Genomic DNA, 22,048 nt, shown 5'->3' with positions numbered 1-22,048 from the left:
AAAAATGAATAGAGGGACAGTGAGAGTGAGAATGAGAGTGAGAGTCAGAGAGACAGGGCACTGCAAAGACCTCCCCCCCCAAAAAAAAAAAGATGGAAGAGAGAGAGGGGGGGGGGGATATAAGATGGGAAAGGAAAAGGGACACAAGGAAAGTAATATGACCCTCATTGTTTAGATTTCTCAAAATTTATTTCTCCGCACTGCACATATCAGACTGAATGGACTTCATGCAACTCGTCATTTTAAAGGGAAGGAATAACTTCCTTGGAAGTCACGAAAACTGCTTTTGATAGAATGGGAGATAAATACAATATCTTTTCCTAATGTTTAACAATTCCTACATGTATACCAGGTATTCATTATTCATTTGCTAATTCAAAAACACATTCATATTACAGTGAGCTAGCTTTGCAAAATGAACAACATCTGCATTTTTGATGCCGTTTCATGTACAATACATTATGGAGAATTTAAATGGACAAAATTCACCATTTTGGAGCCGTTTTCAAAAGGGAAAGAAAAATGGTTACATATCTGCCAAAACATTGATTTCTAATACCATGACCGAAATGTATAATAGTTTATTGTACACACTTCTATAAAAAGACAATGGTATTGGACCTAGCTCTCTACACGTGTATACAGATTTGCACTGGTGGAAAAATACAGTGTATTGTAAATTGGACAACAATGCCTGCTGGGGCTTATGCATACTTGTACATGCATGCAAAATTACTTGTTCCTCGCAAATAACTGGATGTGTTCTCCATTAAGCCCTCCCCATCTCAGCAAAGCATTGGTGCAATGACTCACTGTCTCAATGCTAATTGATCCCCCATCATTTCACATGGCGTAATGGGAACAATCCGCGGTGCCACGGCAATGATGATGATGACAATGATGAGGGCGCTTTTGTTTTCACAGGCTGCGGCCATAGACTGCACAGACTGCACCTGCACCCTGCGAGCAAGAGTCATTCCAGTAACTACACGATGTGTAGCCTTGAGATATTTACACAATATGCAGGTTTGGTGAAAAAGATGTAGGGCCTTTATCTTTTACTAAGCATCCTTTTATCTACATTTTTTCTGCATAGAAGTTATCTTTTCTTCGGGTTACATTTGTGTATTTGTTTTTTTTTCTCGGAGTTAGAGTTATACTCACAAGCATGTACTTACAGTAGTATGAGATATGTATTGTGAGAAAGCCTAATTGCATGAACTAATCAACCCAAAGTACTATTTTCCCCTTCAGATGCAATAGAGTATGTAATAACTTGTCAAGAAGTAGATGGATGATAACATGAAGAGTGTAAGATATATATTGCAAATTCATCAAACGCAATATCACAACGCACTAAAACTCAAAGAATATGAAAGCACTTGAAGAAAATATTTCATAAATAAAGGATTTCAATTGTAATAAGAAGGGGAGAGATGAAATGTTCTTTTGAAATATTGAAAAAGTTCTTTTCCATTGGATTTTTTAAAAGTAGGATGTTAGAAGTTATTGGACGTTATTGGTTTGTTAAAGGGAAAGTGATGCTCTTCTAGTTTTTAATATATCATGTATACATAAATCTGTTCTCTTTTTGGACCTCTGTGGAGGATTTAAACTGATATGCCTTCAGAAAAAGGAAAACAAAAATAAAATTGAAAATACTCAATGATAACCAAGCTCACAAAAGTAACAAGTATGGGTGATACATGATAGTATCACATAGTGGCTCCTAGATAATTACCCATGCGCTTTTTTTGAAAATACAAATGCCATTCCCTTTCTGAACATCAGCAGAGAATTTCAATGGATACCCGGATACCCCTTCAGACAAGTGAAAACAAAAACAAGCACAAAAGTAACACAAGACAAAGAAGCTCAAGACAGTAACAAGTTTGGGAGATACTCGACTGTATCGAGTAGTGGCTCCTAGATAATTACCAATGCATGCCACAAATCATGGCATGAACTGGACCGGGAGACATTGACTCAGTTAGGTGTACTCGGATCAACTCGATCACCAGAATACCCATTAAGATACAAAAAAGAATTTACGCTAGAAAATAATCAATACTCATATCCCGCATTCAACCTAACCTGAAGCAGAACCTTTAGGGGATAAGTTCACGAAGTTAAAATTCACTAGCTCAGCAGCCCATGTCGCCTGCAACCAACAATTTGCTGGGTTAAGAGAGTTTTAGTCATTTGCATTCATAACTTGAATAAACTTATTACATCGCAGGAATTTTCTTTCAGGTATATTACATATAATTTGCCATCACAATGCAAAAAATACTTGCTATTTTTTTATCAGGGTAGGTCAGGTTGAATACCTAGTATTCTAGAAATTTGAGGCTGTCTGAATACGCCTAGTATCAACCAAAGACGCGAATAGCATCGAGGACGAAAAAGAGGGAGGATGCCAGTTAATAATTCACACCTCTGAATCTCCAGTTGCTGAAGATAAACGGCCGTGAAGGGCAGAATGTTGGCAATTCCGACGGGATCGTTACTACACGAGTGGGGACAACATGACACAAACACCCTGGAATTTCAATCGTTTTGTACCCCCGCCGCCGCAAGGTCCCTTACTGCAAGGATCCCCTTAGTATAATGAATTGTTCATGTATACTGATCATGTTGGTATTTTGTAAGCTGGTATGTGACATTGTTACATGTTATCATGTTAGATCTTTTAGAGCAATGGAGGGACCCGCACGGAACCTTGCAAGGAAAATGTTCCAGTGAGCTCGCTCCAAAAACATGTTGAAAATCATGGATGGATACAATCTTCTGCATAGTTTTATACAAATAAGATGATTATGTAATGACTTCTTTAATAGTGCAACAAAATGTATGTGCATAAAAAGACAGCATATGCTATAGTTCATTACTGTGTCCACATCTTACAAAGATATTCGATTTCTATAGAAATTAAGAATCAAGTCATGACTTCTATAAGAATACAAATTGTAGGTATATTAAAAGACAGCAAATACTATAGATCACTGCTGCATCTACATCTAACAGAGATATTCTGTCTACTTTTACAGAATTAAAATGACCAAGTCTTGACTTCTATAAGAAAACTTCTAAAAGAAAATACCCCTTCTGAAAAATGTTTATTCCTGTGTTGGCTCAGTTGGTAGAGCATCCATCTGACAACTGGGAGGTCAGGGGTTCAAACCTTGGCTAAGTCAGACAAAAAGATGTTAAAAGATGGGAGTTGCTGCTACCCTGTTTGGCGTTCCAACGATTAAAAGGAAAAACCCTTGTCGATATGACGCTGCACACAGCTGCCGGGCCCATGATCAGTTGGGCAAACCAAATTTTCAGAGTATTTCATTTCATGTCCATTTCAAACAATAAAATGTGGATTTTGGGAGGGTGGGGGGTTGGATCTAACAAAGATATAGGAAGGATTTTCCTTAAAATATTTGAACCCTGAAACCAGTAGCATAGCTTAGTAAATGGGGGTAATTGAGTAGCACCCTGCATACTACATACCTACATGTAACAAGGTGGACATGTGTGCAATATAAATACCCTATATCAGGGGTTCTCAAACTACGGCCCGCTGGTCGGATCCGGCCCTTGGAACTTCTCGATCCAGCCCGCGAGACTCTGCTGGGTTTTTTTAATCATTTTTAAGTCACAATATGAAACATAGCTCAATATAATTACATTGTGTATCCATGTTAGACCTAACTGTAATAAAAGTAATGACAGTCAAAACATATGAAACTGTTATAAATTTGTTGGATTAAATGCTCCCAAAATAAGGGAAAGATTGCACAAGAGAGCATCTAGGAACCCGACCGCAAGGGTCTTTGCACTTCGCGCACATTTTTTTTTTAAGTATCCACTTCACCCTGGCCCTTTCCGGTTTACTTGGAGTCTAATCTGGCCCTTCAAAGAAAAAGTTTGAGAACCCCTGCCCTATATCATTATCATCAAATTAAAGCCGACCATAAACCAAATATGTCAGGGTAAAAGTAAAACATTAAAACGCAACATTTTTTGCATGCAGACCTCCTCCTTATTGAAATGTAGTAATGCAATGTAATTCACAGAGTTTTGAATTCTAACTGAAATTTAATATCAAGATATAAATATCATAGTTTATACTGACATGTATGTATCATGGTATTTTAGTATAATGGAAAACTAGTTTTATCAGCTAGAGATATACAATTGCTATTTATTGAAATTCACCCTACTTTGAGTTAAAAAATGATATGAAAAGATTTATCTGTGAAATTCATTCAAATAATCCTGCATGTACATGTATACATTAAAAAAGGCTCATGCATGCACAAATCAACCTTATTATCATTTATTACATGTACATGATTAATTTGTTTTAGACGAGAGAATATGCATCATACTTACTCAGCTAAAAGCTGTATAGGGTTGAGTCATTACTCATTAGTGTTGCGCCATCGATGTGTGCTTTTACACAGTTGTGTGGGTGCACGCCAGACAATAAGCTATCAACATCATTACTAATTCATTCTGCCGGAGCCTTACTCATGCCCTACACATCCATCAGTCTATTAGGAAATCTAATATCTAAATCACCGTCATTATTTTACATAAGATATTACCCTGCCCCCTTTTTAAACTGGGACTCATTTCATGATTTATGACATAAAACCCAAAGGATAGCTACAGTTTCAGTGTGCATATTACAGTACTTTAAATAATGTATTATCCATGAATGGGGATGTTTGAAGTAAGGTGCCAAGTTAATAAAAGTATTACTGTTTTTCATTCTCTTTCATAATCAACACATTTCATCAAATCATTTGGAATCAAAGACGATGCTAACACTTTTATATATAAGTGCTTCAAAGAAGCATGCAGACAAAGGGAATTGTTATTTACCATGTACTTCAAGTTCAATTTACGCAAGGTAACATTGCAGGTTATAAAACTGCTACTCTCTTTGGAATATATTACACACCAGACACCCGTTGCATAAAACTTTTGCCATAAAAAAACTCTTTCAAACAAATTGCCAGAGTTATTTTATGGCAAAATTTTTATGCAACAGGGCCCCCCCAGGATAGGAAATTCTACATTGGAGTGATTGCTGCCATATGTACATTTACAATATTGATGTCCTCTACATGTATATTCTTGAAATGTTGCTTGTGGAAGATCTAAGAGAAACTCTAGAAAAAGACCAAAAGAATGTGATTGGAAGAATTTATAGGGGCAATTTGTGCTGTGGTAAGGGTGGAATTTCCGGTAGACCTTGTGTATTTCCTATAATGCCAACATGTACATTTACCCTGAACTACTTCTGATATGTCAGATTTCAGTTACACAGATACCCTTTAGAAATGAATCAATGCATAATTGTATCCAGTGAATTTCAGATATAGTATCTTATCAATCCTTCATGAAATGTCAATCCAAATATAGCAATGTATCTCAACATAAAAGTCATTTACATGTACCTATAATTAAAATGCATCCTAGTCATTTCAGGGGTATAATGTTTTCTCCTGCCTACCTATATATAAGCTTATCATCCCCCTGTATGCATGAAGAAGCGAGGTGCGGACTTAATGAGTGATTTTTCTCCTAATGGAATTTGATAAACCATGTCTGAATATAAACTGACAAGGCACCCAGCATTTCAATAAAGGTCTAATGGATTATCAATTTTCCCATGCTTTTTAGATTATCATAAAAAGCTTGTATGCTTTTATATCTACTCAAATCTGGTTGACGTATTCCTTATCATAAAAAAAAATGTTGAAAAAAGATCAAGATTGTCATACATTTGAAATTTGTACCAGGTCTTATAATTTATCTAATCAACATTTTTTATCCAATCAGCATCAATCCAAAAAGTCCTTATTTATCATATTAAAAGAGTAACAACAACTTTCAGGAGAATTTCAGAGGCAGAGGTTTCTCATTGAACATATTTCTGACGTTACAGGGAAGTGAAATATATTTGGAGTATAAAGACCAAGATGGTCAAAATGCATGCACATCTCTTAGAATGTTAGCTCTCATATGACAAAATAATATTGGATTTTGTATATTAAATAAAAAAATCATGGATAATTTAGAAACTTGAATGCTGAATGTGATGCATAGTATTGAAATGTAATCAAAACAGCTATCTATCTGTGTATTCATTGCAGTCATAGATTAAAAGATCCTACCAACTATGTTAATTACTTTCAATATAAAGTCTGTGATATGTCTGACATAAAATATTCAATATAGACAATTACATTCTACGAATTTTTTCCTATTATAATGTCCTCAGAGTGTGTAATCAAATGATAAAGACAGTGCAAATATTCCCAAAAGAAGCAAATTTTCAATATTTACAGCTTGTTTAAATATTTCGATATTAGTATTACCCAAATTTTGAATACATAAAGATGATATATACTACTGATTTATTTCTGGTATAATAAGTGCAAGTGAACCCTGAGGAAGGAAGTAGCATGAATCAGAAGCATTCCTCTTGAAAGCAAGTCACAACTGCACCTGACTTCAGAACTCATTCCCAAAATTGGAACGAAGACCAGGCAGGGTCTGACGATTCCATTTCTTCGTGTTCAGCCACTTCCCGATGAGACTCCCTTCATTATTTGCAACGTGATCGACCAATCAACAGAGGGTGAGTGAGCTACCGGCCAAACAACAGGTGAGCATTTCATGAAACAAATAATCAGTGATTTGAAACAACCACTGTCATAAGCTATCAAAATCCTTGTATCTGATTGGCTCAGAGCTTATTTGTCAGTGAATATCACTGACTTTTTGTTTCGTGAAACACTCCCCAGGCTTCCTTGATAAAGGTCTACTACCTCCATCATTGTCGCTGTAGAGACCATAGAGCAAATGATGGCTGGATGGACTGATTGATGATTAAACACAACTTTCTGAGTCATCGTGCCTTCCCCTTCTTTAAAAACTCATCAGGATTTTCCACTGGCATGGGCATGAATCAGTGGACACGGGCCGACGGGCTCTAATCTTCCCGTCAGCTTCACCCCACCATAACGCATGTCTGGGAAACCTTGTCCCAGTTTTTAGCGAGCTACATGTATTCTGTTACAATGTTTAATTACCCTACCCTGACTCATGTCTCCTAACCCAGATATTGCCATTGCATTTTATGGTCTATTAATCCATTACATATTGATTGGGGAGGTTAGAGGTCAGTACACATTTCTGCAAGAGCACCACACTAGATAATAGAGCTATAAAATGTAGTACATGTAAAGTGTAAACAGTACCTCTAACTTTAATACTTATTTCATTATGATGACCATATAATTGGAATTGATGGCAAACCTCATTATAGTGCAATTCCTGATCCATACAAATATAAGGATGAATGAGAAACCAATATAAGATTTTTCTTACTTCCTGCATTCACACATAACATTTTGCAAGAAGTAAAGTTGAATTACCTGTTTAAGAATGGTGTATGTAATGTTAACTACACACAAACATTATTAATGCAATTAATATGATTTCAGAAATGGCTTTGTCGAACACACAACACTCACCTGTAGAATTAGCTGATCTCTTCGTTTCTGAACAACATTGATGAGTTCATCAAACTTTGCAACAAGGCTAGCTTCAAAATCAACACTACTCTCCTGAAGACATACATGAGAAATAAACAAAAAACATAGTGAGGTACATTCGCAAAAAGAGAAGAGCAAAATACAAAATGGGTAAACACAGAAATACAATGACAATGTCCATCTGACTGTCAGACAAAAAGCATATCATCTTTGTTCAGTTACTCATGAATACATGTTTGAAATGTATTTTACTATCATACAGAATCGAGAAAAAGATTTTAGCTGTAAAGTAGAAATCTTACATCGGAAGCAAAATAATAAATGACTTAAAACTCATATACACAGTCCAGTGTGGCTTTGTATCCATTAGGCAAATAATTATGTTTGGTTAAAGTAATGAGACAAATTATCATTTCCAAATCGATAATGAAGCTAATCTTCAGAATAAAAGCCAATGAAAGATAACATTGTTGACATTCATATCACCAAGGAAGTGATTTGTTGCAGCCACTGAAACAAAACCAACAATAGGTGATCATTTGTTTTATATCGGTAAAAATGGGAAACTTAATGGGAAAGTTAACCAAAACGCTTAAAACAATCTTGTATTTGATGGACAAAATTTTTCAGTTTACATGTGATTCAATTTTGACCAATCAGACAACAAAATTCTATTACGTGGAATATGATTTGAGAGATATCTCACCTGCACTTGGTCTATAGTGTTCTTCAGATGAACCAGAAAGTCTTTGGCACTCTTGGCTTTCTCTGATAATGATGTCAACGCCTGGGAAAGCTCCGTCTAAAACCAAAAGAAAAGACAAAAATGTGAAGCTTACTTAATTAATTACTTACTTAATTATTATAAACAACATAGCAGTGCCTCGTTGCATAAAAGTTATTATATCCTACATAGATTGAATCCTGTATAGTGATTGGTTCAAATAGCATCATGTGACCAACTATATTTCAACTATGATGTTGCGTGACGTCAGACCTCGATATATTTTTTGCTATACCAATACTCTGACGTCATTATTTCAGAAAACTGGATATTTAGCTAAACTCACGGGCGCACCGACCATCGAGCTCTCTCTCCCGGGCAAGTCCGGTGATGCGTCGGTGCAGGCACTAATCTGCGTTCTACTGAGCGCTGTGTCTCAGAGAAAAGTAGGTAATTCAATGCAAGTAACCGGACTTAGCAAGCTCAGTGCATGGATTTTGGTTATGAATTATTAAAAGAAGTATATAAAACAAATATATCAGGCGTTTCATTCAAAAGCATAGTGGAAATTATTAATCCTCGGTTGGACTGGCAAAACTACTTGCCAGACCAACCTCTGATAAATAATTCCACTATACTTTCTCAAAGCCTGATATATTTGTTAACTAGAAAAGTAGCTTTGTCATCAAATGGTAACTACCATGGTAACCATGCTAATCAGCCAATCAGAATCAAGGATTCCTGGAAGCTGCCATTGGATTGCAAAGTTACCATCATGCTAACTTTTAAGCAATGGGGCCCTGGTAATCTAATGTATATCTCTAAGTTAACAAGGATTTTATTTCATTAATTGTACGATTTCTCTATACATTTTTCTGCATCAGAGTGAAATCATGATATCAAATATGGATTTATAGATCAAAAAGTAGATTTATGTTGATGTTGTTTTTGCACAATATGTAAACAAGACAAATGCCCATTCATAGACAACTCGCAAATACTCATACTTATACAAGACTCTCTCTCTCTGTGCTTTAGAAGAAAGAAAATTACATGTATATTCATTCATGAATTAAACAAAATATTTGTAAAGATTACAAAACCAATCAGTGAAGGAACAACTTCGAACAAAAATATCACATTGGGACAAAAACAACACAAGTGTTGAGGGATAGAAATACGGTAGTTGTTTATCTCATCCACTGTCTCCCAGCACTACTTAATATTCTAGCCATGTTTCCCCACTCAAGATCTTGAGAGACAATGGTTAATGGTCTACTGTCAGGGATTCCCAGAGGCATCTGTCATACAAAGAGCCCTAAACAAGCAAGCTGGTTTCAACTTGTTACTCTTCAACCCCGCACATGAGACCCGTGTGCCCTTCCGGTGGTTAGGCGCATGACAAGAATGAACTAAATACATGCATGGTGTAGAAATGGGGGCGTGACATGGGTAAGTTCCCCATGCATTCCCAGATTAAATGGAAATGATGAAAATGGGAAATGACTAGTCAAACAATAAGTAATCTGAAATGATAATTTGCTCACCAAGAAAGGACAATATCTGTGCATTTATATGCAATTATTTAAGAAAAAGACTTTAAAAGTAGTCACCCCCCCCCCCACCCGGCAATCATCCAGGCAACTTCACTGCCGGATCAATTGCATGACTGATGCAGCGCCACTAAACCCGATACCCGAGAGAGGGTATCTATTTTTGATTTGCAACTGTCCTTGAGAAATTTTCACTTTGGCAATAACATATGAACCTTACAAGCAGCGCAAGAAACCCAGTGGGAACCTGTTGATGTCATCACCATTCAAGTATGATTTTGTGTTAAGAGAACACATGCAAATGCAAGCCATGTCATTGCAATATATATTTCTGAAAGATTTTATCTACATGTATTTACAATTTATACCCTTTTCATAAACCTATCCTCCAATTAGCCGCCTAAGAGTAATGCGGATAATTCAATAAAAATTGCGTTCATAAACTCCGAAAATAAGCCGCATTATTTTTACGAGCGCCCGTCCTGAAAAAGGCGGATAATCGCCATGACAACTGGACACGCCCCCTCCGATGCGGTTGTGTTGGAAAAGGGTGACCTTGTGACCGCACCATGGCAATTATCCGCATTATTTGGAAATGCGTTCATAAACTCAAAATCTTATCCCGATGCTGCTATTATGCGGATAATAGCAGCATCAGAGTAATGCGGATAACTCTTGTCCTCCTCCAATTTTACGACCAAATTATGCTGCTATTAGCCGCCTAATTCATAGTAATTGGGTTTATGAAAAGGGTATTAGTTTGGGATGGAGTCAAAACAATTGAAGAAAAGTTTGGTCAAGAACCCAAGATGTTTAATAGAAAAACATACAGATCCAATAAGAAAGTTTTGTTTTTTATCTAAGAAGACAACATAAACTTAGATTTACGTGGGTTTTAACACAAAAAGAGCTAGCAATCCACTTTCTTCTTTAACAACAAATTTTCATGAAAACAAATTAGCCTACTTGTGACCATTGCATCAGATACCGAGGCTAGATAACTTATTCAAATTGGACCGATACACCGTACATGTATACTGCACTGAAAATCAATAGCAAGTTAGAAAGGGAATCTTTACGGTCAGTTCCTACAAGGGCCATATCTACCCCCGAGTAGAATACGGCGATTGCTGTCAGGAAAACAGGAGTTGCTTTATAGGAAGAGTTCCATTGACCTACATCCACATAGTATCAGATTATCTGAAACAAACCTGTTCATATCAGCAAAATGTGTGAACACATTATCAATGGCATCATCGGTTAGGCAATATGTTTTGTGATTGTCCACTGTTCATGATAGATGTCCATGAAAGATTTTCAATTATTCAAAACATGTTGAGCAGTAATAATATTTGACTATTAAAACTCTTCGTCACGTCACTTCTGCTGCAAATACTCTTCAAACTGATCGGTAATTAATGAATTGTTTCGCACACCAATCAGCACTATCATGCTTTTTGAAAACTACAACCCATATATTGTTCTCCTTTGGCTGTTTCATTCTCATTTCTTTTTTAAAATCTTTTTTATACTCATATCCTTTTATTTGCTCATTCATTTGTTTCTTTATTCATTGACTTATTATCAATGTATTCATTTATTCATAATTCATTCATTTATTTCTGATATTTAGGCATAGTCTTTAGACTTTGATTCAAGTAAAATAGATACATGTATGTCACAATCTTCCCCTCTTGACTATTCTTAAATGTTGAACTACTTTGTAGAAACTTTCTTATCAAACCTTAATTTTTTTTATCATTGAGGGCCTGAACAACATTTGAAATGGGTAAAACTGATTATTCATTTGCTGCATAATAGGTCATCTTAGATTGACATTCAATTCTTCTTCATGATTATGTAGCACATTTTGTAAACAGCCAACTTTTTACAAGCTACCAAGATTTTCATTTTAAACTTTAAAACAAAACACCACCAACAAAAAAGGACCCCAAAACATCATTCAGTTTTCACACTATGTGTGTCCTGCTGCTGCTGGAAGCATATTTCCATATACAATAACAGCATATTCTGCAACTCCTGTCAGATATGAACAGAACTTCAGATACTGCTGCAGAGAAGCCACAAACAAGGTAACCCGAGGTGCCAAGTCAGTCAAGTGTGGCCCATCTGCATACATACATTAAATCAATAGGTTGAATGGGCAGTATAAGACACCAAGCAAAAGTATTAAAAGATTCAAATTCAGCTCACTAAAATCACTACAAATACAATATGAAATTTGAATCTGTAAATAGTTTACTGTTAATTTACGGTATAGATTGATTGAGTAATACAGATCTGCCAACCTGAACAAGAAAATTTCAGTATTTTAAAAGCTGAAAAATCAGCATTTTGGTGAGAGAATAAGGATTTTCAAAGAAATACCGTAGGATATTTCATAAAACTAAACTTCATAAATCAGTATTTTACATGAAACCATCAGTATACTCATTGTTCAGTACTACGTTGGGAGCTCTGGTTATATTTCTTGACGTTATTTATATATATTTTATTACCAGATCATTCATTTTTCATTAAATGAAAAAAAGGGAAGACTTGTATGATTTATATTTCGTTCCATCATCTCAAAGTGATTTTGAATTTGTGATTGAAAGGCATTCTCTTCATAATGTACAGTGTCATAATGGCATTTGAATATAACTTACGAGTGGATTTAATTTTCCTTCAAATAGCAAGTTATTATCTTGTTTCAGGTTTTAATTATTAAATCAAAAGTGTTTTCTATGTAGCCCTTTTAAGTCATTATTAAATCTAAAATGCAACTTGTCTAGATATTCATTGAAGTCTACAAACTAGATATTAAACATGGAAGACCTAAGACAATCACTCTCTATAATCAATCAATATAAGTTACTCCTAAAATCACTCTTCAGACATGTAAAGGTGCGCGCTCTAAAAGGATCCAAAAACAAAGAGAATACGAATCAAGATATCTGATGCCTGATACAAGAAGGCTCTGCCCGTCTCAGCCATCTTGCAGACTAGCCCCAAGGACTAACCTATGGTAACCGAGAACGGTGGATCTATTAATCTCGGGCAAGGACAGGATACTAGGAAGGCATCCAGAAGGCAGGCAGCTGACAGGTATATGCTGGACTGAGGAAACCAGTATCAAGAGGTAATAATGGATGAGTTAACATACATGTAGTCTACATGTAGGGACAAATTCTCCCTTGCCACAATAAGATTTTAAAAGAATAAGATAGAGATAAATAGATAAAGATAAGAGTTTTTTTTTTGTTCTCCCTTGCCAAAATAAGACTTGAAATGAATTTAAAAAAACTAAAGAAAAGAAAAAATCAACCTTGCCAAAATAAGATTGGGAATAGATGAGAAACAATACTGAATAGAATGATTAATGAAGAGAAAGAATTAATTGAAAAATAATGAACAACTAGACTACTAAAAGGAAAATATTTTTTGTAAGAGACATGTTTGACAAACAACCTGAGCAAAACATATCACAAATGTGAATTACTCATCAAACACATTTATGATACCACTACACCCACACCACCAGTTGAAATTAAAAATAGCCCCAAAACACTTATCATACACACATGTGCATGCATTAAGGTACACCTTGCTATCTCATGCAGATGTGAACATGTTACATTGTGTTCGTTCCATGATGCCTCTGACATTATGTGTGTAAAGTATGTTATGTTGTCACAAAGTCATTCTAAGTGGAAATATGTATAATTGAAGGTCACAGCTCTTTACAGTACCGGTGCTATAAGATTTTTTTTACTTGTTTGTACATATACAGTGAATTCTCAGCACTATAAATTAAACCCATGGTCTTAACACTTAATGTAGATTCTAATCTGATTGATATTAAACAGAGTTGGTGCTATCTTCTTATTTTTAGCAAACCACTGCTCTTAAAAACATTATCACCATTTACACAATCGGTATAAAGGATTCCCATAATTTTGCGTTCATCAGGCCAAAAAGAATCTCATTTCTTGGTTGTTCTAAGTAAATATACACATGTACGGTCAGGATATGGGGTTGTGTGGAAGTAAATTCTTACATTAACAACAACACAGCAAAGAGGTGTTTTTGGATGCATTTTATGCACCTAACCTCATTAAATTCAGCAGAGCGAGAGAAGTTCCATTTTCTGGTCATTTCAAGTGGCTCTCATGTAGCCCTCTTCCTATAACAAAATGCCACCAGGGAACAGCTACCAGAGGCCAATTCATTCACAAGATGGGCAAAGGTGTGAAAGTATAAATAACCAGGTGAATTTTTAGTGCTTCTCCCCAGGTGTGGGGGCTCGGTAGAGGGGGATGTAAATCGGAATGTGGGGCAAATTGCAAATCTGGACTGCGATGCATCCATCGACATCCATTCTGTGTCTCACGGCAAATTTGTTTTTAAAACCATGAATTATGGAGGGACCAACACATCTTGCCTGTTTAGTGAGATTTATTTTTGTCTTATGTCAAAGTAAAGTACAAAATAATGATTTATCACATGTTTGTGAGCATGATGTGAGCCTCTTTTCAATTTCTAATTGGAATCTGCATCTTCAAGAATCTTCAAGAAGGGGGGGGGGTGTTAATGCTAATTAAACAATAAAAAATCTCAAATTTGAAAGCAGCAAGAGAATACAATGTGAAATACCTCTGTTCTACATGTACCTCATCTTGTATTGGAACAACAAAGGATTATCTTATGTGTATTATCTTGAGAGAACTAGCAAATTTATCTCTATGTGAATTCTGTTGATACTTCGCAATCAATTACCGTTGATATACTTAATGGTAATCTTCATGCTAACATATAAAATAATATTTGCATTTGGTTAGTTGCCAAAAGCATACTTGTACACGGCTGTAAGAAATGTAATGATTCACAGTTGAAATCTAACCAGCCAAGGATAAATACCTGCAATGTATCATCAATACTTAGGTTTGTGTTTGTAATAATCAATAGATTATTCCACCTTTGACATCATATAAGCAATTACTATTTTTTCCCATAGATAGAACTGTTTCTTATGCTAGGTCTTTGATACAGATTTCGGGGTATTTCATCCTTCCAAAAGGTCCACAATCGCTGTTTATTACTTGGCAGCCACAATGATTGGGCCCGGTAAAAGAACAAAAATTGCGGCCCCCGTTGCATGAAAAATGACATTTCTGTTGTAATTTTGCCACCCAATAGAAACTACCACAGTAAAGAATGCTCAGCAGCCAATTAAAATAAGGATTACATTGAAGATAGAATTGGATGGCAGAGTTATTATGCATGTAATGTGCAACAGGGCCCAGTCCAGTTGTAAAAGTGTAAATTTATATCTATCTTCTTCTTCAAAACAATAAAGGCATTAGTCCGTGTAAGGCGTATGAGTGGCTGGAAACCATTTGAGCAGACGATACATGTCATCATACCTATGCCACAAGAGCGGACCAATTGGTGGGCTGGTGACACACTGGTGGATACAGAGCTAATCCTCCAGGAGCGGCTAAGGTATTGCATGATGATGGAAGCGATAGTAGGTCATGACGAGTGAAGACACTGCATGGCCATAGGGATTACACTGAGGTGCGGTGTTGGTAAACTGATAGGAAGAGGCAGCAAGAAAGATGAGCAACAATAGATAGATACTGTATATATAAAAGCAACAACCCATGAATAAGTGCAGCTAACTTATACTGGGTGCTCCTTTATAGCCTTAAGAACTTTCTGTGAAGTTTATTCAGGTTCTTCACTAAAAACAATGATAAAAGTGAGTTACATTTGTTAGAATTATAGAAGCTTATTCAACTTGTCTGTGGATTTGTCTATTCATTCATTCTAAGTCTTTCCGACAATATTCATCTTTCATCAGATTGGAATTCACTAAACCCTGTTCATTGCTGTAGCCTGTATGTTGAATCTGAACTTGCCTTGATTAGTAACAACACAATTATATGATACACATAACATAGTGCACATATCTTCCATGTTACATAAGTGCTCATGCACAGCTTTTTGAATTATTTCCGGCCGGTACCCATTCACCTCACCTGGGTTGAGTGCAACACATCGTGGATCAATTTCTTGCTGAAGGAAATTTCGCCACGGCTGGGATTCAATCCCACAGCCCTCTATTTCAAAGTCCACATACAGTGTGCTTATCCACTAGGCCACAATAACGCTCACTGTAAAAAATGAAATATGTAACAAACAAATCCTTGATTGAAAATGTTGAATAAAAGGATATTCTTGCATCATTTTTGCAAATATCATCATGCACTGTCACGAAAAAAAGCAAAATGTAATTTTATATTAAAAACTGTAGATATGTATTTTTTCTACAATATTTCCTGGATTAATTTCAAGATACCATCTATCATCATGCTAGCTACAATATGAAAGGTTGATTTTTTTTCCTATTCTTGTAGCATCTCATCTACCAACAAAAAACTGTGTATTGTATTGTATTAATACTGAAATATTGAACATTTGCTCTCAATACACTGGAAAATTTACCTAAAAATTTCCAGCATTCTAATAGGACAACCTTTAAGCCTTTATAATGTAGATCTACAAAATGTGAAATGATCAACCTTAGATTCCACAAGTATATGCTAAAAAGTTAATAATACAAAATAACAATTACAACAGTTATAAAGCACTTAATAGTAGATGTTTCTAAGTTTTCGAACACCCCCCCCCCTCCTTCCGAGAAATCAATATGTAAACAATCTTATGGATCTATGAATTCAATTTGTTATGGAAAGATGAAATCATCAAGGCATTAATAAACCGCAAGCTGCATTCCAGTCTGCCTGCATGTGATTAGTATCCTTATTCCCTTAATTCCTTCAACCCAGGTTTATTGGATTGCGGTTGATAGATTTCATGCAAATGTTACCACTAAAGACAAACTACTACTTCCTTTAGAAGCAACAGTATCGATCATAGTGGCGGTTGATTCCACTCGATCAGCACCCAGACAAAAAGGGGAAAATGCCTGCTTGCAGTATGCTCATGTTTTCATAAGACTGAAAAAGACCCCTACAATGTACAATACAAAACTCATTCATAGAGTAAGTAATCAGAAGTAAAGCAGCATGTAGAGGGAAAGTGTTCTTTTTATATCACAAAGTCTGACATTAAGTATGTATAAAACGCACACTAATAAATTGAGTTTCCTTTTCAAACATTTTTCAATCATTGGAAAAAAGTGGAAAGAAATAAATTTACCCTTATAGTATATCGAATATCTGGAAAGCTATTGTCTTCTTTAGATGAATGAATGAATTCATTTAGAGGAAATTAATGGATTATATTAATGAGAAAATGTTATTTATACATGTATGATACTTTTGTTTCATGTCCAGAAAATTGATCATGTGAATTTATTTCTTACAAGAGGAGAAATTGTCTAACCCCTTGAGATTTTAACCTTATTTTGGGAATGGTTCACCTTTAGTTTACTTTTTTATTTGTTTGAAATACTGCATTTTGGTTTAAATGTAGCACTTTAAATGTAGCGTTTTGTTTCACCAATGTATTAATTTGTTTAACAGTGCATCCACTGAAGAAGCTTCCCTGTGTATGGAAAATAAATAAGTTTTAAAAAACTTTGTTACAAGTCCAATCACAGACCATTTAAACAATTAAAGTCTTCAATATACATAACATTGAAAAATATAATCTTGAGCCAGAATCAGACGTTCTTGTAAAATGTCAAGACCGGTGTCCATGCACTATAGACATATAAAGTTACTTATCCTAGCCCTAGGTCCCCCTAGGCATTGGTGTTGTGTGCGAGAGGTACCGATCTGGCACACTTCAAATTCATGAGTCACCATCTTCAAGATGTCAATATGTGCAGAATATTAGCTTTACATGCACAGTCAAGAGCAATAATTGTTTTCAAACTGCATGCAAGCCAGTTTCCCTACAAACCACAAAGTCCCTGACTACATACTGTACATGCATAGCATAGGTTTCTATTTCTGAAATATTCCATGGTTTGGAAGGATAAATCAAGAAATTCAAAGCAAAAAAAAATTGTTAAATTCATAGGAACTATACAGTAAAAGGAATGTTTATACATGTAATGTTATACATTATTGTTGGCTATATGAACTTTACAGTTGTTGTTTAACATCCACGCTTAATTTATTGAAGATTAATATTACAAATTAAACTTTGTTGTTTAAGATTTTGAAACACTTGTTTAAATGGTTAAACAACTTCTTAAAGGGAAATATAGTTAAAAGAATTGTAAAAGAACATTTTAAACAGCATTTTTACAGTGTAGTTTTCTCTGAATAACTGAAAATCAGTCTACTAATTTAATCAAATTTCTCATTGCATGAAATTTATGAAAATCTTGATATCTTAGTTTCTTTTGACATTTTGAGATAAAGTTATTTTCTGAATTTCTTTATCTAAACTAAGTAAAACAGTCTGAAAAGATACATTTGTGATTGGAATAAATAGAATATTTTACTTAAATTGAATGTTTTTGTTGAATTCAATAAATATTAAGAATTATAGAATTCACCTTAAAATGGTATGAATTGGCATGTTTGTAAATACACGATGACACCTTAATTAATCATCCAAAGTAAGTAACTTTACTGTTTTTAGATATAGATGGTAGTTACGTTGTATGTTAAGTTATGTAAGGTAGTTATTTGATAAGTGAGTTTAGTTTATTAAGTTAAGTACTTAGGTTTTGCGATGTAAAGCGCTAAGAGAAATTTCGATAGATGCTATATGAATATTGAATCATTATTTTAAAAGTGACTTTAAACCATACCAAGAGGGTGTTTCATAAAGCTGTTCTTAAGTTAAGAGCGACTGGTGGACCTTTTTACCCACTAAACTGTGCCAATGAACATTTTTTGTATACCAATTACCACAAAAAAAGGTTCACCAGTCATCTTAAAGTCATTTTTAACTTACGAATGGCTTTATGAAACACTCATCTGCTCTAAGAGCTTTTTTGTTCCACATGAATTTATCATTCCCATAGAATTCCCATACTTCTTTGCAACACTTTCAAACATTGGCCTTGACAAAATCTTAAAGATCTTCATCATCTAAAAGACATTCACCCAGGAAACAAACCCATAACTGACAATTCATTCAAGATAGGAGGTGGTTTCAGACCGCCTCGAAGTTCGTCAGTTCCAGGTATCGGGAAATTTACCCGATCAGAAAATACCAGGTATTTTGGTAATGTGAAAGCAAACTACGCGTAATTTCCCCGAAAGAAAATACCCGCTAAATAGTAGGTACTTGGCGAAATTACGAGAACTTTCGCGGGGATTTTTCCAAGGTCGCAGGTATTAAAGCAAATTACGGGAACTTTTAGCCCAGCGTGTCGTTGGGCGCGGCGGCGTGGGTGGCTGCTGGGCTAGTGAATTTGAATCTCGCGCCTTGCCTGTTTATCAGACCATAATGCGCATGCTCGTAACTTTGGGAACTTATCCCGAAGGGTACGTTTCGGGGCGGTGTGAATGCAGGAATAATTAATGGGTATTTTTTAGCCAAAAAAAGTTCTCGTAATTTAACTGGGATTCTTGTGATCGAGGAGGTTTGAAACCACCTACTGAGGGAATTTACATTGTTGGTTGGCCTTCACATTATGTACCTGAGCAAAATATTAAGGATTAGATGACATCTCATAAAACAGCTACAATTTAAAGCTATGGCATAAGTAGTAATCTTCTTTTATCTCAAAAGAGTTCTTTCATTGATCATTGAAACATGACAAGATATCTTAACCTATAACCGTATTTATATATTACTGATGAAAATTAAGAGGAAAATTCTAAATAATGCAATGTACATCTTCATCTCCTCACAAAATCCTTTGTTACATAATTTCACACAGAATATGTACATGTAAGAGAAATCCTGATATCTGCTTACATCATAATTTGTTTAACCATCCTATAAAGTTGGTTCAACGAAAATTATGCACTGCTGCCACTGCCCAATGATTGTTAGTGTTGACCAAACGTTGTTTAAAATGAAATCGCATGCATATTGCACAATCATGCAACTGGCATGCAAAATCTACTAAAACCTGGCTTTTCAGCAGTCCCCTTTAACCCATTTTTAACTACCTATTGTACATTATGAACTCATTGTTTGTTTGTAGGATATAGACATAAATGAAATAAAATAAAATGAAAATGAATTCAAGTCTTTTTATAACCAACTTATTGGTTGGTTTGGAGTTGGAAAAAGAAAATTTCTGAGAATGTAACACATCTTGCAAAGTTGGAATGCTCCCCAAGATGTGACTGTGTGTTGCTATCTACAGTAGATAGCAACATAGTAACACTCAACTTAATTCTCAAAAGTAATAACAAGATCAGATAAGATCCATCAAATTTTAAAATACGTGAGGTCTCAGATCTTGATGACTCAATAGTTAATTATATATTGACAAGGAAGGATACCTATTGTTTGTTTATTCTATATTTCAATCTTATTTCCAAATCACAACTGGTTAACACAATCGCAAAATTTGCAGGATCACTAACACAGTGGCAAGAAAAAAAGATAACCTCTCAGAAATTATCACAAATAAAAGTTCCACAAGACTCTTACATGTAGATTAGATCACACAAAATAACAAGACTATATATGGTTACCCTTAAAAAATCACAGTCCTGAAGTAACTAATACTCCATTGGATAACACCATGAAAGGTCATATTCAGCAGCAACGCTGATTAAACAAAAGTACCAAATCTCCACTCTCACAGCTTTACAAAATGCACTAAGGGACACACTCATCTTACAGGTGAGCTCACTGTGTGCGTACAGGCTGAACAGTGGCAGTTAAACAACCGTTGCATAAAAGTGGAATAATGATCATTTTCCTTGAATGAAAGAAATGACATACCTTCATCTTGGCCATGTCTTGCGGAGTGGGATCCCCCATGTTTACCTAAAGGTAAATATATCTCATGAGATCAGCTCTATGCCATTTTCCACAACAATAATCAAAGGATTGTTCTATTCGATGGGCGCATACGCCACCGCGGCCATACAGGCGGTGCTGTGTAACGCACACGCGCGTGTGCAATCACTGAGGGCAAATACGGCACACGGCGTCCACGTCTACGTGTGAGGCTCAGGTTGAGTCGGCGGAAGGATGCGTTGCTATTCACAACCTCATCCCCCCCTCGCTGTTGATGATGATGATACACTCGGACTCGCTGCCTGCTGCCGTCCCTGAATGCAAACATTAGCACTATTTGCGTTTGTGTGCTCATACACCGGGGGTATTCTCGCCAATTTGATGAGTAAGAGAGATGGGAGATGAGGAAGAAAAGAAAAAGGTTGAGCCAGCCGGAAGAGAGGATGATGGAGAGTGGATGCAGAGACTCCAGGGAGGGAACGAGAGTAAATGAATGCCAGGCGAGCCACCACAGTTGGTCTCTTCCCAATGAATTGTGATAAGAATGCCCCAGGCAATATTATGGTCGTAATGGACGATTCAATTATGTTCCTGATGAGTCATCTTCCCTTTCTTCTTGCATGCTTTCATCTTTTACCTCCATGTTTTTCCCCCATCTCCTCCGGCCGTGAAACACAGGAGCAGCAACAGAAAAATTATTAATTCAGGGAAGTAGACAATTCCTCAAGGGAGAAGGTGCAGCATGGCGGGTGTAAAAGGTGGTCAGAAGCAACAGCCCTATCCAGCAAATCCCCTTTTGTACTTGGTCATGGAAATCATTCCAGTTCATTACCTTTAAGTTAGAATCCATATTGGACAAGTTAATCAGACCATGTGAAACTCAGATCATAGCATTAGTTCAGGTTTAGTTCCCTTTATTATGCCATATCACTGATCAATACACTAACATGTTCATTTTCATACTGCTATTGTTGCATTTTTAAGATTGAAAGAGAATTTACACTTGTAAAGAGTTCACATTTCATACTCTCACAATGTATGTACAGTTCTTTGAGGATTTTTGGCAAGGACAAAGTATATCACGTATTGTTTATACTTGTAAAGAGTTTGTATTTCATATTCTCACAATAACTCTTTCTGGATTTTTTTTAATGGAATATTAATTATTTTTTTGAAAACGAGCAAAATATAACTTATTTTTCCCTGGATCATTTTTAGACTTTTCCTGCTTTCATAACCTATTCAAACTCCTAATGATGCCTTGCACAGAAGTATGGAACAAGACA

The 22,048-nt window shown here is 35.7% G+C and overlaps 1 protein-coding gene across 4 annotated transcripts in view; it reads right to left on the bottom strand.

The window, feature by feature from the left end:
- The window catches only part of LOC121418229 (E3 ubiquitin-protein ligase TRIM9-like), a 46,645-nt gene extending 25,419 nt beyond the window's left edge, over positions 1 to 21,226 (bottom strand). The window contains exons 1-3 of one of the 4 annotated variants that reach the window (XM_041611972.1): positions 20,745 to 21,226; positions 8,275 to 8,370; positions 7,548 to 7,640 (exon numbers count right to left, since the gene is read on the bottom strand). In XM_041611972.1, coding sequence (XP_041467906.1) covers positions 7,548 to 7,640; positions 8,275 to 8,370; positions 20,745 to 20,783 — 228 coding nt within the window. In that variant the 5' untranslated portion in view covers positions 20,784 to 21,226. The remainder of the gene's footprint in view (positions 1 to 7,547; positions 7,641 to 8,274; positions 8,371 to 20,744) is intronic. The other 3 variants (XM_041611973.1, XM_041611974.1, XM_041611975.1) reach the window with 3 other exon arrangements.
- Positions 21,227 to 22,048: the final 822 nt, after the last annotated feature.

Source organism: Lytechinus variegatus, chromosome 7 (genome assembly GCF_018143015.1).
Source record: "Lytechinus variegatus isolate NC3 chromosome 7, Lvar_3.0, whole genome shotgun sequence".
NCBI classification, from domain to species: Eukaryota; Metazoa; Echinodermata; class Echinoidea; order Temnopleuroida; family Toxopneustidae; genus Lytechinus; species Lytechinus variegatus.
The sequence above is the reverse complement of the archived record's forward strand: the minus strand, read 5'-3'. Positions and strand labels throughout refer to the sequence as shown.